Source organism: Amblyomma americanum, chromosome 7 (genome assembly GCF_052857255.1).
Source record: "Amblyomma americanum isolate KBUSLIRL-KWMA chromosome 7, ASM5285725v1, whole genome shotgun sequence".
Lineage (NCBI taxonomy): Eukaryota > Metazoa > Arthropoda > Arachnida > Ixodida > Ixodidae > Amblyomma > Amblyomma americanum.
In genome coordinates, this window is record NC_135503.1 from 69,507,917 (window position 1) to 69,529,458 (window position 21,542).

The window sequence follows — 21,542 nt, forward strand, 5'->3', positions numbered from 1 at the left end:
CGAATTTTTCAAAGGAGCGCAAAAGTTGGTCTCACTAAAAAATTTACTAAAATGAAATATCGTACTGCTGCGCTTGAACATTTTACAGAGAATATAAATACGCATTGTGGGTTTTAATGGCACAGCCCCCCCCCCCAAAAAAAAAAATTGTAGCCCAATGCTTTTGTGTTGATTTTCTCATTATTTTTCTCAAGAAAACAACGCTTTTGAAATTTTTTATAAAATCTTTCGCGAGATTGTAGAGCAACATCGCATGTTTCTCCGCTTGTCTTTATATTGTACTATTTCAATAAATGGTTTAAAGTTTGATAGAACACTGAATATTGCAGAAAAAAGGTTAATTTAAAAAAAAAGTTCGCCGTGCAGCGTTTTCGGGAATAAATTTTGTTCAGAGGCGTTCCTAGTAAACATGCCAATTGTAGCTCAATTGATAGCAAGTGGCGTTGAAATTTTGCTCAGCGTTTTTTATGGCAGCCTTTTTTGTTTTAAGCGAGAAAAAAATTGGAGGGGACACTCAAGCTCTGCCTCGAGGGTATGACGCGATAGCATAATGGGTTATGGATTCCCTACCTAGAGCAACTTGCTACACTTTTTTATTTATTAATCCTTCTGGGATTTTTTGCTCACGGCCAACGCCTTCCACGCCGCGAGGACCTGATGCTGTTGATGCTACGTACGGTGAAACAGAAGGGCGGAGCGGCAAACCACATAGAAGCGCTTCCATGCGCCTTGGCGAAACGCGCGGGACTCAAGTTGCAGTCGTAGTTCGTTCTCGACAAACACGATGCCACGAACGCCAACATAGCTTCCGCGCCGAACGAACGGGCAGCAAGCCGCAAGATTCGCGGTGAACGCGCTTTGAATGTGCGCTGCGTTCACCGCTCACCGCGTGATATCTGCGTCCCCGCACGGCACCACTGCGCCCGAACGAGACGAGTGGGAGGCGTTGCCGTCGCGCGCTATTTTTTGCGGCAGTGGCGTACATTGCGAGGAGGAGGAGTGGTTTTAGTGGGCGCCGCCTGATGGTGCTACGTGCGCGCCAAGCGAAGACGAAAAGTAGCGGAAACGTAGTTTTCTGCTCGCTTAACTGCGACTTCTGTAATTTCCATGCTCATAATTACTAATATACACCACAGTACATGTAGCACCCTTCTAAGGCAGCACCGTGCTAACTAGACGCGCCTTTGTTCATTCCCAACCATCGAGCTGGCGAGGCCGAGTGGCTAGCGGTCCCGTATCGCACTCCGGAGGCCCTGGTTCCATTCCCCATTTCGACCAATTTCCTATTCCGTTTTATTTATTAATGCGTCTCAGATTTTCCGCTCGCGGCCAAGTACGCCGACGCCGACACCGGCGTTTCTATGACGCGGCGCTCTTAACGCTATCGCGTTAGCATTTTCGAAGTTCGGCACTGCACCTCAAGCCATGGTTGCCAGTAGCGCCACTTCACTGAAAAACACAGCCGCGGCGCCGCTCGCATTTCATGTTGGGCCAGAGTCGAACCCGCTTCTGTACAGTCAGCAGCTCAGCACCATAACCACTCTGCACATGCGACGGCTAGTAGAAAGAGAGAAGATTGCGTGGCCTATATCTCGATAAGCTATTGATATTAACAGCACCTTAAGATATAGTTAGCACCACTGCGCTTGTGTGTTATCAAAGAGAGATTTTCATCATTTGTTTGTTTTAGTCCTGATGGTGTACTGTTGGGGATATCCATTTTCCATAACGCGCGCCGACTGAATGTTGAAGCGGTAGCAACGGGTGCTACAATGAAAACGCGCTGTTCTATACCCAAGGCTCTTCGTTTCGTGGCGTGTGCCAGCGGCACATGCCGCCATCGTAAGTCGCGTCGCGAGGAGCATAGCCTCATGCAATTCCCATTTAATGTGTGGAATAAATTACGCTTATAGTCGTAGGATAACTGAGATATGGTGGCTCACCTCCAATACGATTTTCAAAGGACGCCGATTGGCTTGCTTGCATAGATTCTTGTGTTGTCTGCATAGCCATTGTCGAAGTCACGAAGTAGCTGATGTCTTACGTGGAGCGCGCAGCCTGCTAAAACCGCCTTGCTGCCGCTATCGCAACACCGCTTTTGCGCTGCCTAGCGATCGGCCAATGTATAGCAGTGGTGACGAGAGAATTTCTTTTCGCTGAGTCATGCGTACTCAGCCACTGCGATTAAGCCGTCGCGACAGTAGTCACGGCGCCGTGGACCGATTTTGATTTTCCAGCCGGCCAACACACAGCCCTCATTGCCGACACAGAGCCCCTTGGAGCACTCTTATCTCTTTAATGTTTGCTGCTGAGTGCTTCCCGGGGAGCGTATGAATCTCGGGAATCAGCAAAAGCATGCAGTGCAGTGGCGGTACGGGGCAGCCATTGCTCGAGGTGCAGCGCTGAATTTCAAAATTTTTTCTCGCTTAAAAGAAAAAGCAACATGCGATGTTGCTTGCAAATGTCGCGAAAAAGCATAAAAGAATTGCAAAAATGTTGTTTTCGGGAACAAATAACGAAATGAAGCAGCGCAAGAAATTCGCGCTACAATTTTTTTTCTTGTGCGAAAAAAAAAACGCTATTCATATTTACTATATCGAAAAACTTTTCAAGCGCAAAAGTAAAATATTTGACTTATTAAAAAAATTTTTCTGACATCAGCTTTTGCACTCCTGTGAGAAATTCGGAGGGCTTTCACATGAGCAGGAAATTTTTTTCGCCAGAGTTATTTAGTGTAATTACTTGAGACGGTTGAATTAAGAGCCACGAAATTTATAAGGGAGATCGAAGGGGTCGAGTGCAAACTCTATTACGTTTGGCATGGAATGACCCAGCTGTGATCAACAGCGCAGTGGATTGTTGGATATAAAACGATCTTATTCATTTTTCACATATACTACATTCGAGACAGTTCTGACTAATGCCGTGTTCACTAGATCACAGCGAACGACCGTCTTGACCTTCTTGCTTTCAAAGAGTTTCCTGCATATTACACACGGTACTGCATACTGCACAAGGTAGAGGTTGAAGTCATTCATAATTAACCCAGGTGGCTAAAAAAAAAGTTCCCAAGGAGACTTGAGCAGCAATTGCCATGTCAGTATTGCCAAAAGAGATCCGCAAGGCGTTATCCAAGACGCCTCAAACGCACATGTCTTGGGAAGTTTCATGTCGCTGAGTAGCAAAGTTTGTCAGGCGCCAGTCGTGCTCTGAAACTCGTTGTCATGTATGACCTTGGAAAATAAAGTCACCTTTTGGAAATCTAGGAAATTTTTCTTGAGCGGTAGAACAAAACTGTATGGCAGAAATGAACACTGTTGTCTCCTATATTTTCGTTCCCATTAATGAGTAAAAAAAAACAAACCTTTAACTTAACGCTCGGAGTATTCTGTCTTCTTTGCTCACGCCTTATATAATCTGTGTATTGACACCGATTATTAAGCGGGCAACGGTTGCTGCTCAGCCCACTCACTCAGCTTGCAGAGCGGCCATAGAAGGCCCGATATCGTTGAACTTCTGGAGCAATTATGCGAGTAGGTCCATCGAAAAAGACGGCCTAGTAAATGAAGGAATACGCATGATAATGTGGTATAACATTTATGAAGCTCAAGAACAAATCGCTAGTTTTGAAATTTGAACACCTAGTCTTCTTTTTAGAACGCCATTTTTACCCAGGGACAATGTAAAAAACAAACAAACAAACAAACAAACAAGCCGCGGTATAATTAAGTAAATCCGTAATTAAGACAAGCTGTTAATTAATTTGGTTGGCAGTATAACAAGTCACATTGTACGATGGGGCATGTCAGATGTCTACGTGCTGCTATTCTCTCTCTTTGGTTCTCTATAACGCAGTTGATATTAGAAACGCATTATGGGCCTTTAAAAAGTAACGCAATTTTACTACATAGCAACGTGTTTTCTTCGACGTATATTGTCGATCCTTATCATTACATGAGCCACATTTTCCAACAGTGCGTGCCCTTTTCGCTGCCACCATGACACTACGCCTTTAGTTGATAATTGCTCCTCGCTATAGAGGAACTACGAAAGAAATCAAAATTATTTTCTGCGCATATAAGAAGAAACAAAAGTTACCTGCAAAGTGAATTACCACGTATTGCGGGTTGCTTAGTCTGCTGGTTGGCGGATGCAGAAGTTGAGCTAGGAGTCGTTGATATCATCAAGAATGGAAGTAGTGCAACAACGAGAGCCGAGTCAAAGAAGAAAAAAATGGGGAGATATAACCAGTGGAAGACACCGGCTGTGAAGCGTGCACTGAGGGAAAAGAAGGAAGGAAAGAAGGATACGCTGAGAGTAAAGCGGATAGCAAAAGTATGAAGTGAAGATAAAGTGGTTAAAATACCGATCAACGCAACACTGGAACAGCTTTCCGGGGCAGCTCCATACCAAGGCAAGAGTGAATCACAGTGATTGCAAATTTTAATGCTTTTCATAAGTAAGGTTTCTTCTCATAACTCATGGAATACGGGGGTACAGAAGCAACACAAGATGACAAAACCACGCAGACAAGACAAGGACGACAAAGGAATGCTACGGCAATTCCTTGTCTTGTATGCGCTGTTTTGTCAGGATGAATTACCAACAAGCTCGTTCAGCCGTCTTAGCAAGCAACACAAGCGTCATCTAGTTTTGATGGCGAGGCTAACCCGTAGACAAATTAATTGCACCTCTTGTGCAGCTGTTCCTTTCCTTTGCTGAGCGAAACTGCGACGCAGTGGAGCCCGCATGCACAACGGGTGATATAAAGGATACAGAGGTCGAAGTTGAAAGGATGGAAGGATATCAGCGCAGTTAATCTTTCCGGCTGTTCGCATTAAAATGTTTGGCAGAGAACCAGTCTGTAGAAATCACACCTTCCTTTTTTTTTCTCCTTTGTCTATACAATAAGAACCCATATCATGCACACTGTCAAGCCATATCACGATGAGAACTTACATCCTATATTTAACCAAGCGTAACAAATTATTGTTTTGAAACTTGAGTGCACTAATTTAAGGTGTATACAGAAGAAAAATGCTTGATGCGGCGTTTGGGATCGTTCATTTTTAAAACAATTTGCGTTAACCTACTGGTACTACCGCTGAGTGAAGTGTCCCTGTGCTTCCATTCTGTTACCATTTCCCAGCGAACTGCGGGGAAGCTGAGCTGGCCATCTTTGATGGATACTCGAATCTTAAAGTGAATCCTGTTCAGCTCAAACGCTACTGCGGCGACTTGAAGTACTACAAGAACACCGACGAAAAAACTGAGCTGTCCAAGAGGAACAGGATTCTGGTCAGGTTCGTACATGTTGTGATCATTTTCTTTAGTGCAGAATTGTAAAATCCGAAAGATAAATGGAGTATTTTGCCCAAAAAATTGAGCGCGTGAGACGCCCACGAAATGGTTGTTAAATTTTCTTTCATAAAATATACTGAAAATAAGTTAGGACTACTTATTTCAGCGGTGTTATTTACCGGTGGAGTGTGCACAAAGATTCCTTTCTCATGTAGCAGAAAATTTATTTTCTCATCACGAGGCAGTGAGTTGCAATAAACCGTATTTGTCATAGACAGCGACCAGTCTTTTAATTAAAAAAAAACTCGCTTTAACACACATTATGAAACGGTCTGATTCAACTTTTGCGTCATCAAGACTGAATAGAATGCTGAAAAACATCAATGGTCTTATAGAATAAAAAAAAATCAGCCAAAATAATCGCATTCAATGCCCTTCAGCGACGGTTTAATTGTGTAAAGCTCACATGAAAAAAGTGACTTTCTGTCCTTTTATTACAAATAAGCGCGCAGGGTAAATTTTGTAAACTTACGTGCGCCTTAATACATGTCGATAATTAAGCCGCATAACAGCATATTTCATCATAATACTATAGAGGAGGTTTGTAATGCTTACTCTTTTATGCTGAAAGCCACCGGCACACAGCTTTATTACTCTCTGATGAGCGGTTGCACCAGTTTTCTCTGGAATGATCGCAGTCGCGTAAAGCAGCCGCTTCCACGTTCTATGAGATTACCGTTGTTGCTTTGCGCCCAGTATCTCTAAAGTTGCGTCTCACCTTTAAGCTGAGCGTGGCCGAAAGCGGCAGCGATTCTATTCTGCAACGTCCGCTTGCTGTTATAGCCGCTGCCTGGTTGTTTAATTCTTTGTGGGGGGTAAGTAATCGCAATAACGCGTTTGTTTCTTGCCCCGCTCATCGCCTCGTCTGTTGCCGTCGGCGTTGTCACGAACACGTGACAACACGAAGTAAAATACTTGCATGGTATGACCACCACAGCTGATAAACTTTTCTGAGTAACGAATTCGCTAACTGATGGCTTTGATTCTTAGTCTAAATTTTGCTCCTCCATGCGGGCTTTGCTTTGAACCAGCTGTTTTAGGTGTTGTTATAAAAGTACAGCTAGCCAGAAGTTTCAAATTAAAATACCCGGTAATTTATTTCCTTTAGAAAGTATTTAGTAATTTATCTGTTCAAGGTTGTCCCAAGCCCCTCCGCTGTCAGGAACAGCGCAGCTTATTACGCCACTGCAGGGTTTTCAACCCACGTCTATATTTATTTTCAGGCTAAGGACAACAGTGGGATCTCCGATTAAACAACCAGGCCAAATAATTGGGTTCAAGCTTGTCTGGACGGCTGTGACGTTCCAACCTAGAGGTCAGCACATTTTACTGTTTCCATTTATCGAGCTTTCTCAATGTGTTTGTTTTGTGAACTGTGTTTTCAAGCATTCTCTTCTTACATGCTTACCGAGAAGTTTGTCTTGTATTCGTACCGGGCATAATATAGCCCTCCCTTAACCGAGCGCACACTGCCTGTTGCACGGTTTCATGCAACTGACACCATGAAACCATGCGACAGTTTTTACATTATTGTCAGAAGAAAGAGCCACTCTTCGAAATCAACGACTTGATTTGCATGCCACAGACATTCGCATAAATCGAGAAGTATTTATGGCCCCGCAAATGGCGCAAAAACATACTAAAATCCATTCCTTTTGTCAGCAGCCAGGTTTTGTTCGCTTAGGTGGCGCTCGATGGATGCTTGCAGTTTTTCTCCGAGCGAGTATAACGTAAGGGGTCTTTTTCCATGATTCAATTTTGGTCGCATCATGCTTCGCACCAATTCTCTGATATTCAAGTATGCAAGAACGAGGAGTAACTTAAAGCTGCGAAGACGCCCGACTAGAACTGTATTATAATAATTGTGGAACTGAAGGCTTATATTTAGCCACACTGGTAAGGCTGAATAAGCCAATTCTTTTTATAAGATCTTTAAGGCAAGTTGAAAAAAATCTACCAAAATATTTACGCGCATATGCCTAGATATTCTTCCTGAATCGGCGAACTGCACAATCGTATTTAATGAAAATAATTAAGGGTAGCTATAAGCACTATGCCTTGCAAACAGCATAGCAAATAATAATTGCTCCCTCTTTGTATAGGCAAGTTGACTAACGACGACGGAAACATTTAGTACACGTTCGAAAAAACTCCTTCCGATCCTACCTTTTTCTATTGACCTTTCCTGGTAGTTCTAGCTTAGTGTTCGGACTTTTCAGCTACGTATGAATACACTGCAAGTATGTATGCTGTAGTCTCTTCACCTGCCGGCACACCGAGCATCACCCATCCGTGTTTGTACTGCGCAGACGTGTGCAAGGAGTACACCTGCCCCAAGAGCCAGTACTGCATGAACTCCGAGTCACGAAGCTGCACCGAGACGAGGGAGTACTGCATCGACAGGTCGCTGGTGTGCGACGGACTGCCCAACTGCAGCGGAGAAGACTTCAGCGACGAGGACAAGTGTAGGTATCCTATACCGGGGAACAAGGCCTTGAATTGGAACTTGCTTCTGGGCTTCTTGATGCATGGGTTTTGTAATAAGAACGCAGATACCTGTCAGATACCTTTATATATTATCTTTCTGGCCCTTTACATCGCGGGTCATTATTACTGTCTCTTCTTTTAAAGATTCATCGGTCGCTTTTATCACTATTAAATACCCCTTGTTGGTGCTTTTCCTGTTATTGTATTAACGGCCACTTATTTCATTCGTAAGTTTGGTGCAGCTGACGGTGTGGCGATGTGCTTATATTTTATGTGTGTGTTCCTGTAAAGCAACCAGTTGCCAGTACTGCTTCGTCCTGTCCACCCCCCCCCCCCACCCCCCTTTGTGTCCGTTTTATATTGCGCTTTCTTGTTACCAAGGCCAAGGCCTTACTCAAAAAAAAAGGAACATAGAGACGACGCTGGGGCCATGTATATTAATTCGAAAATTTGAAATGTGATAGTTTTAGAAAAAAAAGGTGTCCCTTGAGACAATGAGAAAACAGTGTGAACGCTTACCGCCTACAGCGAATCGCAATCCACATTCCACACCAGCGATGATGACGTGGGAGCGGTGAGGTGGTTGAATCTCTTGAGCGTTGTGAAGTGCTTGTGAGGAATAGCAGCAATCTCGGCTTTAAAAACATAAACTAGTCTGTGGCGACGTAGAAAGGCGGCAGCAAGGTAAGATGAAAATGAATAACATCTTGTAGACGGCTTTAAAAAAAATCTGCCGACGATGACAGTAAAGACAACAGGTTGTCGTTCAGCTTTCTCCATCTAATTTTCGTTTATTCTGAACATAGATGGCTTGAGTTCTTGTGGTCCTCTTGATATTAGCAGAGTAGAAAATCGCTTAGTCAATGTTGAAAAAAAGAACTAGAATCTAAAAACAACTATTTTTCTAACCCCTCGTGATGTTGATGTCACCGTCTAGGCTATTACGAATTGAGCAATCACTGATTTTAGTGAATGGTAGTGTGATGAAGTCTATGAGATTGTCGTTTTAAGAATGTACTGATGTCATCACTGTTTGCATGTGAAAGCGACAGATGGCAGTGATATGTGACTTATATTTAGGCGTTCTATTTGATACAAACTGTTTTCAGTGACAGAAAGCCGTTTTTCATTATAACGTGGTAATTATTCAGTATAGGCCCACTTGAATCGGCCTTCAATGATGCTTCAAATTCAAAGTATATTTCAGAACTACAAAATTTCTTTTTGATATGCACCGCATAGTAAATCTACAAGATCAAGAGCATGCGAAGGGGGGGGGGGTCAAATTTTGCTTGAATATATTACGCAGCTGAAGACGTTCGCACTCATGAATGAGCTACCGTTCCCTTCACATCTGTGTACCTGAGGGACAATATTTTTCGTTCAGTTTTGTGTTGGGAAGTCGCACTAATTGTGCGCATGACGCTATGAGTATGAACGAACCTGGGTAACGTAGACCACGTGTTACAGTTGAAACAGTTCGAATAATTTACTTATGAACAAAAAATAAACTTTCGCTTCTAAGTGTTTCTGCGTTTTTGGCCGAACTATTTAGTTGCCTCGGGGAATCTCGTTCTTTCATAATTTGGTTGTGTCAGCATGGTGTATCTAATTGGTCAACGCATTTCAAGGCTTAACTACACTATAAGGAAGAGAGCGTTCGTCCAAATATCTCATCGTAAGGCGCCAAGCAACATCTATACCACTGCCTATTTGTTTTAGCTATATCCGAAGCATTTTTATGCTGTTCCTGACTTGCTTCGAAACTACTTTGCCTAATGTATAAGAAACGTGTAGGCGCCTTTAATGCACAAGTAGGTTCGTGCAGCAGGTGTAAACGAGCCACTGAGAAAACGTCCTCTCTTCCTTTGCATACCGTTGGTGCGTTGCAATAAAGAGTTCTTCAGATTACTACAAAGACAGTTTTACTTCTCGGCGCAGTTCTCGTTAGCACGCGAGTTTTATCACAGTTACATGCGCTGCAGGGATCATCGTCTACAGACCTTTCAAAATAATTAATGTGCAGTCGTTGCTAGCATTATTTGTTAGCGCATCTTTCAGCTCTCAGGGTAGGCATTTTTCATTCACAGAAGCCCCTTACGGGAATGCCAGCTCCTTTAGGAGGATGAGCGCTTAAGTCTCCCGTTACGACGCACACAGAAAAAACGCGCGAGAAAGCCAGTGGCGGGGCGACAAAAGAAGGAGAGGGCCAAGGGGAGCGCTGATAAACGTAGCCTCCTTAAAATGCGGAGACGCTGCGATATCGTTTAAAATTTCATGCTGGCAGCCTCACGATAATCAGTAGAGCGCGAGCCGGAAAGCAGTAACCCGATCCTCGTGCTTTTCTATCTGCCCTCTCTGCCTGCCGGGCCCTGTCACAGCTGCCTTCCATCGCCGAAGCGCGCGCCATCGCTCTTCGAATAAACCTCGGGTAACGTCGTAAACCCGTGATAAATTGCTCCACGGGGCACTAGCGGCCACGTTTGGGAAGCCTTTCTGGCCCAGCAGGGCTCGATGTTCCGTCGATGCCATCGGCTCTCTTCCGAATAAGTTCCTCGGCACGGGGGCTGCGTGTTCGTGCCAGCCGAGATGCGCTTCGCCGACAACGATGCGCATAATTATGCATACCGGCCGCCCGCCGTGCGTTTCCGATAAAGAGCTCGCCAATGTATTCGACGACGCCGAAAGTGGTGTGAGTGAATGATGGGGCGACGCTACGGCGGCGATAGGAGAGCTGACTTGTACACTTAGTATAATGTTGTGGCCTCTTGGCGAATCGGCACTTCTTTCAAAAGTGCACATAGCGAATGGTGCGCACCTGCACCGCTCAGTTTTTGTCGGTAGCTTTAAGAGTGAACTTGCACGCCTTAAAGGCTCTGTCTTAAGCTCTTCCAAGTTTTCAGCATCTACATGCTTCGCAGCGGCCGATATTGACATTTTCTCACAAAATATAGGCCCTACCATCTCCACCCCTCTTAAACACTCGCGCCTTCTTTTTTATGGCGTTTTCTGAAAGGAGGAACTCAGAAGTCGCTAAAGTTGGTGCTCTAGTTCATGTTAAACTGAATTTGAATTAGGAGAATTATTGAGCTCGCCGTTTTCAATAGGGCAAAAACGAGGGCCGAGCGCTAACCACGTGATTAAATCTTCTAAAGCGGTGTACTAGGTTTGTGACAGGCAGGCTTGCGCACTGCGCAGTCGTTCACACCGTGCGGTCATCAGTGAGGCTCGCAGAACGAACATGGAAGAGACGCGAATGTTGTTCCGTTCACGCTGAATATGAGGTCCACGACACTCGTCGGTTTCAGAAGCCGTATTGTTGCAGCTCATCTGCAGTACGCACCAAAACCGCCGCCAATTAGAGGCGGTTATACCATTTACATGGTTTTCTTCATTGTCTGAGCAGAGACAAAATTGAACAAAGTGGAACTAGCCTGTTTAGAGACCTTTTCACGACCCTCGGGAAAACCGGTTTTCTGGCCTGTGGGGAGAACGTAGGTGAGGTAATCCTCAACTCTTTCCTGTACTACGAACACAGCGCCAGTGTCCAATATGGCGCGCCCATAGACCTTTTTTGAAAATACCTATAGCACGAAGACATTGGGATCTCCCCTTCACTTCAAATGACAGCCATTTTTCTTTGTGAAGTTATTTGTGTGATACAATCCTCATAGTAAACGGGTGCCTCGAGAAACAATTGTTTGATGTAAGAACGACCAGAGAGGTTGAGAATTGGCTTTGGGATATTTTGTATAGAACGTGGTATCAGATTAAGGAGCAAATTGATTCTTTGAGAAAGAAATTGGAATTATTCACGTTAATTCCTTCGTTCTGGTTTGTGGGTGATTAGATACTAGCTGCAGTATCAAGAAAGGGAGCGACGTAATCTCTGAACTGTGCGAGAAAGGTTGTGTGGTGTTGCAAAGAAATACCAGAACCTCATTTGGAATATCTTTATTATCACAATGCATATCTATCTTGGCTTTCTGAAAGCGAGCGGTAAATTATAAAACTTTAATGACAGTGTTCGAAAAATATTGGCTGTGGTTTAGCTCTGGTGAAACCTGGAGTGACGCGGGAGCTACCTACATCTGTCCGAGTGGAAATCGTTCAGTCGACTTGCAAAGTCAGTCTTTTGCCGCTCCGTTTCGCTGGGCGTTCCTTCTTAATCTTCGTCCCTGGACGTGGATTCACTCTCTCCCCCCCCCCCCACCCCCCCACTCGGTTTCGCGGCAGAAACAGGTTCTCCGCACCACGTGACCAGCAACGGCGCCTTCACGGAGCTCAAGGGTTGCCACGCTGAAAGCTAGAAGTGCTAGCGTAGTGTAGCTCTCGCTACAAAAGCACTGAAGCATAGACTACGCTAGTAATGTAATAAACTGAATAAAAAATAAGCCATTTATGCCAGGTGATGCAGTCGGTCCTCAACCATTCAGACCGACGAGGTGCTACTCTGATGAAGTGCGGACAAGAAACAGCTATTGTTTACTTTTGGTAGGCCAGGAGGACTGTGAATGATGTGAAATTAAATCGGCCCCCGTGAAATGCAAGAAACCGTTTTAGTTCTTGCTACGCTTTAAGTAGACCTTAGTTGCCTCTGAAGTTCATTTTACTCGCATTCCTTCTGTTGCGCCTTTCTTCAGACCCATCTTTTTGTTGCACTCTTGCGGAAACTGCATGTTGAGAGATGTTCGATTTTATACGAGTAGTGCTCGTTTGAGCGTGCGGCAGAAGAGCATATTCAGGAAATATTTTTCCTCAATACGTTCTGCAACTCTGCCAAAGCGAGAAACATCGAGTCTGCCCCAAGTGCACAACGTCTTAATCTCTGCAGCACACGCGTTGTCCCTCGCGCAGGCAACCTCCCCCTGCTGGCCGGCTGTGGTGCCGGCGCTGGCGTGCTGCTGTTGTGTGTAGTCATAGCGGTGATCCTGTGTCGGCGCCACTCGCGCCGAGCGGGCCAGGCATCGCAAGCCCTCTCCCTGCCCCTTCGCCAGCTGGAGCACAGCCCAACGTGCGCCTCTCGACAGACGCCCTTCCTGCCCGAGCTCAACTGCAGCCTGCACCGACCGCAGCACCTGCCGGGACCCGTGCCGCCTGCCAGGCCGCCGCCGTTCGCCAAGCCCCGGCGCTCGCCCACCGACGTCTAGCGCTTCCAGAGCGTTCACGCAGCTCCGGAGTGTTCATGGAGCTCCGGAGTGTTCATGGAGCTCTGGAATGCTCATGCCTCTCCAAAGTGTTCGTGCTGCTCCAGAGTGCTCATGCCCGTGCAGTGTGTACATGTAGCGCAGTGCATGGCAGGCGCAAAGTGCGCCCTCTACGACCTTGACCAGCGACGCGGACTCAAGCTGTGTGGATGTGCGTGACGTAATGGCAGCGACGCCGAGGTGCTGCAGCTCTTTGCAGTGCACTGAACACGCACTGCATACGTGCACCGGTCCGAACAATCAAAGGGCAGTGCCACTGTTGTGAACTTTGTCGCACACCCGCATTGTTTTAATTATTATAAAATTAAGCTGGTTGTGTGAACGCTGCGTCAAACACAGTGTGAAAAGATGTGGAAGACGAGAAAGACAAACTGGACAGCGTTTACGAATTACAGATTACCCTCCCCGTGTTGGTTACCCCTGCATTAGAAGAGACATGACTCACAGTAATCTCGCATAAAAATTCAGGAACCTCCTCTTATAAAATTCGTATCGCTACCACTTTGCGCACGCGCAGGGAAAATCACAGCCAAATGCACATTATGTAGAGCATGTTGTTCATGTTAGACGAGAACTTCCATCTGAGTAGTCCATGCATCAGGCTTAACACTCATATCCGGCAGTCCGTAATATCGACTGTAGAAAGCAAAAATTGATGCCTACATTTTCATGCAGTTTAATTTTTAATTTGCATTGAGCGTTAGCATTTGGGTACTGCTGTGGTAGTTTTTTTTTGAAATATAACCTCACATATAAAATAATAATTCCCGGCTACATACAAAGCTTTTTTTTCGGTCATGTCCGGAGAGGAATGGTTGAGAAAAAGGCAGCTTAAATCAAACACCACCGGTAGTGCGAATATCTTTACATTTGTATTGGGAAGCAAAACCCACTTACTCGCCGATAACTTTTGTGCACGGAAAGTATGTGGAATACCCTGGCCAGGTAATATAAACATTCACTGAAAATTCCCTTGTGGATCGTGGAGCACATGTTTTCTTTAATTTTGTTTCTAATGTTGAATGGTACATCTTATATTATATAACGCCACGCTTCTCGCAGGGAGGTGTACAGGTGTCATGCTGAGGCGTAATAGAGAGAGAGCGGGAAGATGGCTTTATTACAAACACAAAGTGAACAAGGAAGGGTGAACCTCAAGGAGCTTGCCAACGTTTCGACGAGAGGACTTGTCTTCGAATACATGTTCTCTTGTTGAATGGAGGCCAGCTTCTTGAGGCTTCCCATTCCCTAGTCTATTTTTTGTATACCGAGGCATATAATTTTAAGACCTTTATTGCAGTCACGATTTGCGTCTAAGGAGGGTCTGTTTTTGATTTCGCCTTAGTACAAGAGCGCTTGTGCCGGGATCTCAATGCTAGAGGCAGAATCAAGAGCGCGAATAACGCTTCGAACTAAAGGGGGATCAGCACGAGAAGCGGCATTCGGGATTATATTACCTTTCCCTCTTTGATTTCTAGGAGACTCTCTGCCTGGGCAAACGCGAACAGCTAGCATTCGAGGCTCATATTTTCAGATCATCGCTTTCAGCAATAATTCCGTCTTACTCAGTGTGAAGCGAGGTTCTTCGTCAGAGAAAAGGCTACTGGCTCATTTCGCCACGTCTTTAATGGCATGCTTTGTTGAGCAGAATACTCCCAGAGCCACAAAACAAACACTGCGCTGGCGCCATTACTCCGAAAGGCGCATTAGAGCACGTTTCTAAGCCAATTGAACGTTCTTAGCAAAAAAGGAAGACTCCGATCTGTTCAAATTTTCCGATTTTACACTTTCTTCTTTCACTCCCTCCTTTATCCCTTCCCTTACAGTGCGGTTCAGGTGTCCAAAGATATATGAGACAGATACTGCGCCATTTCCTTTCCCCAAAAAACCAATTATTATTATTATTACACTCTGGACACAGGTCGTTTCTTTTAAAGTTATGGCTTCCTTAGGATCGACCAGACGTGAAGATAAATGATTCCTAGAGAAATCTTCTTGGCCATGATTTTTTTCAGATTCTCCGGCTCTGCTGTGTCCAATCATTTGGGTGCGCTGAATTTAATATCCCCGGAGTAACAGTTTAATACTAACGCCCGAGGCTGTAATAGATTGAGACATGTGTTGTGTTAGACACCATGAAAACCCTTGAAAAAATCTTCAGCAAACTTGACGGTCCTGGCGCGCTTCTGTTTATTCACTTGAAAAGAAAAGAAAGCCATTAAATTTAGATATTGTGTGGGCACGTGGGCCCGTGCAATTTTTCAAGCCTGTTCTGCACACTGCCGCATACCATACACCTTTTTTGTTCTTTCTAGGTGTTTCAATTGAACTCTCTGTCTGGACGATCGTATTTGCCAAGTGGTTGACAAAGCTGTCTAGTGCATACATAAACTATTGCTAGAGACACATAATTGTACTACGATGATAGAATTGTATTCATTGCGTTGTATATTGCGGTGCTGTAAGGTAGCTACGAATGGAAGATGTCGCAAGATTATGATGTTTGTGCAAAAAGCGTGAATCTTGAATAAGGACTACGGTAGCCGCAGTCAGGGAGCAGTTTTCTGAATGTTGCGGATACTGAGGAGTTTTTGGTGACAACATAACATGCGCGCTCGCGCTCCTGTATACACATCAAGATATATAACATATATATAATTATATACATATATGCATAAGCAGACTCTGCTGCAAGACTTCGGCAAGCTTGCAGTGGTCCAGCGCCATCAAAGCACCATGTGGTACAATGATGCTTGCTGATTTGCTTTTGTGATGTAAAGAACACAAGCTAGATTTTGACAGCGAGCTGAGCTGGACTTGACTGTGTTCGTTCGCTTTACATGAATTTCTGTGTTGTGTATTTAGGTTGTTGCCTCTCCCGTGCTCTCATGTACAGCGGCTGCGAACTGTGTTTTGAATGTGTTGAAAGCTCAGTTTTCTGCCTCTGTGATACGGAAGGGCGTTTGTAGAAACCTCTGGGTACTGTAGCCTGTGGCTGCTAAAACGCTGGCGGCCAACTTTATGTAAATCGTTTTACACTTTTCAAAGACCACCCGTTTTCGTCGGTCAGCTCAGAATCGAGAACCAAGCGTAAAGCTCATTGTTTCGGTCAACTCATTGCGGCTGTATTGCTTTTGTAGGTAGTTGAAAGAAGTCTTAGTCAGCAGTATTTACTTCTATAATGTTGAGAAAGGTGTTTAAGTTGATGTATCGTCGTGCAGATAAGTGCGGATGTCATAGGACACCTGCAAGTGTTGTGTGAATAGACGGTATTGTTTTCGCGCGAATTCAAAATATGTTTTGAAGTTTAGCCTTCCAGTTGCCTGCGGAAGAGTAAGAGGAAAACTCCAGAGAAGTTAGAACGAAGCAGGTCACGATATTTTTTTTTTTCGTGCGAGATGTACCTTATATTATGTCTAAAACTTTACCACCACTATAAAAATGTAAAGTGTTTCAAAATGGTTGGGTGATGCAAGACTTCACGAGGACTTTATTCAAGCTCGTAATGTCGATGCTGTAGTAAACTCTAACTGTAAACATTTTATCAGTGTGTCCCACATTCTTGGCTCACTTTATATGGGACACCTTGTTTATGCATCTGGATGAATATGAGGTCCCTAAACGTAACAGAGATGCGCGAAAAGGTAGTGGTTAAGTTCAATAAGCGCTAGTTAGCTTGCTAACGGCTGCTGTTAACCGCTGGGGTAAGAATATAGCGCAAAATTTTACTTTTAGATCACTTCTTTGCACAAGAGGTCAACTTAAGGAGGTTTTGCAAGCTACAGCTAATTGCATAGATACAGTTAACTAGAGGTATTTGGTACGATTTGACAGAATGAAGATAGATTCTGTTCTTATCAGTCATAAAGTTCAACTGATAAACTAATAAATAGCATTTGAATTGAATGATGTGAGACACAAAGGGAGATAGGCGGACAGAATGATGAAACAACAGAGAGATTAACAAGCGAATTCCCTGAGGCCCACCCTACACATCGGAAAAGAGACTAGGGCAGCGATAGAGAAAGTATAAAGAGAATTCGAAATCTGCTCAGATGGCAGCATGTAGCTCGACCATATTGTAGTTAATACCGAAACCATGCAGAATGTCCGCACAGGAAGTCTTCAGTCTAAGTTTCAAAGGTGGTATAGGTGGAAAATCTTTCAGGATGAAATGCGCTCACGTGGTTTCGGTGTACGTCTTCATAAAATGTAAACTGCAGGTAGTAATGCAAAGCTTAACGCCGTCTTAGTGACGTAAGTAATTCTTTATTGGTGATGCAAGTTATCAAGATTATTTTAGAAGGAAATGTACACAGTTTTAAGTTATGCTTTTTAATTTCTTGCCCATTTAAATGATGTTCAGATAGGAATATTCGTGGTAGGCAGACACGATAACATAGAAATTATCGACTAAGTTTTAATTGCCACAAAATTGAATTGATTGTATTCATATTGGGCAGCCTGCTGTTAGATAAAGGCAATCTTGTTAAACATATAATAGTGGACATTTCTGCTCTTTTATTTGAAAATTTTAGCACTGCATCACATCGTGAAGGTGTTAGAAGCTCGTATCACGTGTCTCCAGGTACATGTTAACACTGGTTTCACACGTATTATAGGGTTAGTAAGCTCCCAATGAGGCAAACACTATAACCGCTTTTACTCGAATAAGGGCTGCAGTGACTGGTTTTATGCAATGTTTTCGATTTCGGATACATTACAAGTGACTCACCTGAAGAAGCATTTCTTCGTTGTCAAATTTATTCGTTGAGGCGTTGTGCGTTACAACTTTGTTCCAGGAAATGTAACTTTTTTGATTACTGCACAACATCAAGATTCACTCCTCATGCCAAGATAATATTCAGCAAAATAGGGACCAGTCAAGAGAGCGTCCTGCTGCCCTTTGGCTGCTCGTACCCGTGAATAAACCCTTGGATTGTGAACGCGCAAGGAGATGATTGGGTATAGCAATGAATGCCTCCTCAGGTTTTCAGAAGCGCTCAAGAAGCTATGTATATCGTGGAGAGAAAATAATGAGTCGAGATACTATATTAATAAATTGAGCTTGAGTCGGCTGGAAAAATTTCAAACCGTTGAATTGCGGAGCTGCCCTATCGAGAAATCAGATGGAGTAATCAGTTAGGTTCCCTTAAGCGCGTTCAATTACTTCACAAAAAACTTAGTTATGTGTGAAAGTTTTATTATAATGCGCGTAAGTGTAATATGGTAGTTCCTTTTGTACATATACTGTTGAATAATCGAGGTCCAGAAAGGAAGTTGTGTAGCAGTTACCAGCGTTGACGTATGTGCCCTTTTACTGTTAACCCGCTGCAACCTGAATGTTATGCACAGATATTCAATTCTTTCACACGCTGTCCTGCTATGGAGTTGAGCACGACATTATACTCACCATTGTAGATTGTGCTGTGCTCAGGTATGATGAACTATACTAGAGACTTGCACAGTGTGAAGCAGTGAACTCATAGAACTGTCACATAGTTGAAACTTATTGTTGTTGAAAATTGAAATGGAGTAGTGTATAACAGAAACCAAAGCACAGAAACCCTTACACCCGTTTGTACATACATAGGTCGTTCGGGTCATGTAGGCTGACCATAGGCCTGGGAACAAAAAGGAAATTTTACCTCTTTATAGACGTATGAAAAAAGCTCACAGATGTTTACAGTGAAATACAGTGCAATGTTTTAGGCTATGTGTCAGAAGTTTGAGAAATAGTGCATTTGAATGCTGTGCACTAACGGGTTTGCGCTGGTTCCTTCTATGTTGGAATTATCCAAAATAGCGACTGTTTCTGCTGGGTACAACAACATCATAGTTCAAGGTGGCGTGAATGAAATTCCTTATGACATACAAGAAATGCAAGAGAAAACTTTCGCTAGTGAAGGATGTCTTTAATTGCGAGAGAGCAACTAAAATGGCCTAAAAACTGAATACTGATACAATCGAGGGCTCAAAAAAAATGCAGCTGCGAGTGCGACGCCCTCAGACCAAAGAAACGGTTTAGGGAACGTCTGCGCACACAGAATGCGCCTACCTCATGGGGCAGACAATTGCACTAAAAAGTGAAGGTCGATCTAAACTATTCTAATTAGTTGGCCCTAAGTCATCTAATTAGGAATCAGGTTACTTATGCATCACGGCTACAGTGAAATATAATGCGGCATCTCTTAAAACTGACGATGCATTTATTATTCATCATGTCTACTAGTCAATCTAGTTTTAGAAGATATGATCAGCTGCTATTGCAAGAAAACGGCGATAAATTCGTGTACGAAATATTTTTCTAAGAAACCAAATTGATAACAAAATTTCAGGGTCCTACATTACGACAAAAAACAGCAGGAATGAATGATAGAAAATTGCAGTCAGGACAGAAAGAGATGGCCAGACACAGAGCGCCACATCTTTAGGACATACTAAAAAGCAATGAATTTAGATCGCCAAAATCCATACCGCTGTCCTAGCGGCTACTGTTTTTTCTAAGCAATGGCCGAGAGACCACTCGTTTTCAAGTAATAACATACATTACAATGTTTTTCAATGCAACACTGGGCTAGTTGAACAGTGGCAGAGCGAAATAACTGACCACTTGCATAAGCGGAAGTACGGCTTGCCTCTTATACATTGTGTTACGACATCCAAGCTGTTCTCTTCTCAGAAAAGCGCACGCCACGTACCGCTTCCTTCAGGCGCGTTATACGCATCTGCAACAGACAGCGTCCTAGAGGAGCAAGTTGTCCTTTTTCCGAGGCCCCAGGTATGGCAGAAAAAATCGTTATCCTCCTCCTCCTAGTGACTCTATATTGTTAGAAAATCAGGCATCGCGCAGTGCTGAAACAGTCCATTGGGGATCTCATGTTTTCGCGGTCTAATGAAAATTCGTCCAGGTGAATTTTCGCAGTGTTTGTGCCAAATTATTCCTTTACATGAGTAATTAAATCAGCTGTGCCGCGGAAGTTGTCTATGCTTGTTTACAGATTTTTCCAGCGACAGGTATTTGTATAATAAAGCTTTGTTATTGATTATGTGTTTGTTTATTAATTCAACACGAAACGAAATGGTAAAGCATGGATTGCGTCTGCTTGCACTTAACTCGAAGAACATCTCTAGCTCTTCAAGCGATAGCATCTGCAGAACTACCGACCTGCAGATAGCTTTGCAACTTACCGTATATATGTGGGTAAAGGTGGTACTTTTATTTCGAAAATTCTGCGGTGTGCGGCACAGACCCGAAAGCGGTATTTCTGAGTTAAATTTTCCTGCTTTATTCTGGGCGAACCACTTTACTGCCCATTGGAGTTTGATCGTATATATAGAGCGTAGTGTTATTTGTATCTAGCGCCTCGTACATCATTCCGATTAATGCCTTCCTACTTTTGTTTGTTGGGGGCGCAGTACGGGTGCACGCACCTGTCGTCGACGCTATGCTGAGACCGGCTGCCCGCTTTCCGTGTAGTTCGGCGAGCGCGACCACTCGAAGTTTGAAAGCTTCATCGTACGCGGTCAAGTGTCTACTTCCCATCGCAAACTGTCATTTGTGCCATACTGCCAGAACGGATGGCTCAAGATGCAGCACAAATGTCAATGATGTCCAACTGCGCGCACAAAACTTTAGGGCACTCACAGATAACACTTAGTAACACAGCGGTGCATGCTAGACAATGATAGTAATAATGAAGGCAGGCACCTGCCATCATTTTAGCAGTTACTCGAGGAAGGCGCTGGACCCGTTGATTTCAGCCGATTTTTTTCCTCTAGAGTAGCGGCTCTCAAGTTGCGAAAAGCGGCCCATACACGAGTGCAACCCTTAACCGCATAAATAGCGAATGATGTCACATGCATACAGTATGACCAACATTATGTGACCGCTCCTCGGAGCATTGCAGAAGTTCTTGCTGTTGGGCTAGTTGGTTCAACATAAAGTTGAATGGCGCAAGGAAACGAACACAGGAAGACACAGAGACAGAAAGAGCGCTTTTCTGTCTCTGTGTCTTCCTGTGTTAGTTCCCTTGCGCCATTCAACGTTATGTCGGAGCGTGCTCCCAGCTTTGCCGGTGGCTTGATTAAGAACTATTGATGGAGGAACAAGGAGATGGGTCCGTAAATTTCTGTATCGGAAAAAGTGGCAATAATTATATCGCGTACCGCGCGAGATATCCGCGGCAGGAATGTTTTTAATGACATGATACTTGCCTCAGTTTGTACGCATGGCCCATAGAGAATATTTGTTTTTACTTTGTGCTGCATATCATGCAGGCAATAGGAGTACCGCACCCAAACCTCACCTCTTTAAGGGCACCTGCTTCCGGCCTACGTATTCTGTGTCACCATCATCGAGCCGCTCATCGGTGGTGAAAAAAACCGGTGCACGAAAACGAATCGGCATAATTTGCCGGCTATAAAAGGTCGATGAAGCCGTTAAAGGCGTACCAACACAAAAAGAAAAACTATAAGTAGAGATAT

The 21,542-nt window shown here is 44.1% G+C and overlaps 1 protein-coding gene across 2 annotated transcripts in view; it reads left to right on the forward strand.

The window, feature by feature from the left end:
- Window positions 1–20,103, forward strand: part of LOC144099299 (neuropilin and tolloid-like protein 2) — a 235,049-nt gene extending 214,946 nt beyond the window's left edge. The window contains exons 7-10 of one of the 2 annotated variants that reach the window (XM_077632490.1): window positions 5,150–5,303; window positions 6,585–6,676; window positions 7,671–7,826; window positions 12,706–20,103. In XM_077632490.1, the coding sequence (XP_077488616.1) occupies window positions 5,150–5,303; window positions 6,585–6,676; window positions 7,671–7,826; window positions 12,706–12,998 (695 nt within the window). In that variant the 3' untranslated portion in view covers window positions 12,999–20,103. The remainder of the gene's footprint in view (window positions 1–5,149; window positions 5,304–6,584; window positions 6,677–7,670; window positions 7,827–12,705) is intronic. The other variant, XM_077632489.1, reaches the window with a different exon arrangement.
- The last annotated feature ends 1,439 nt before the right edge of the window (window positions 20,104–21,542 follow it).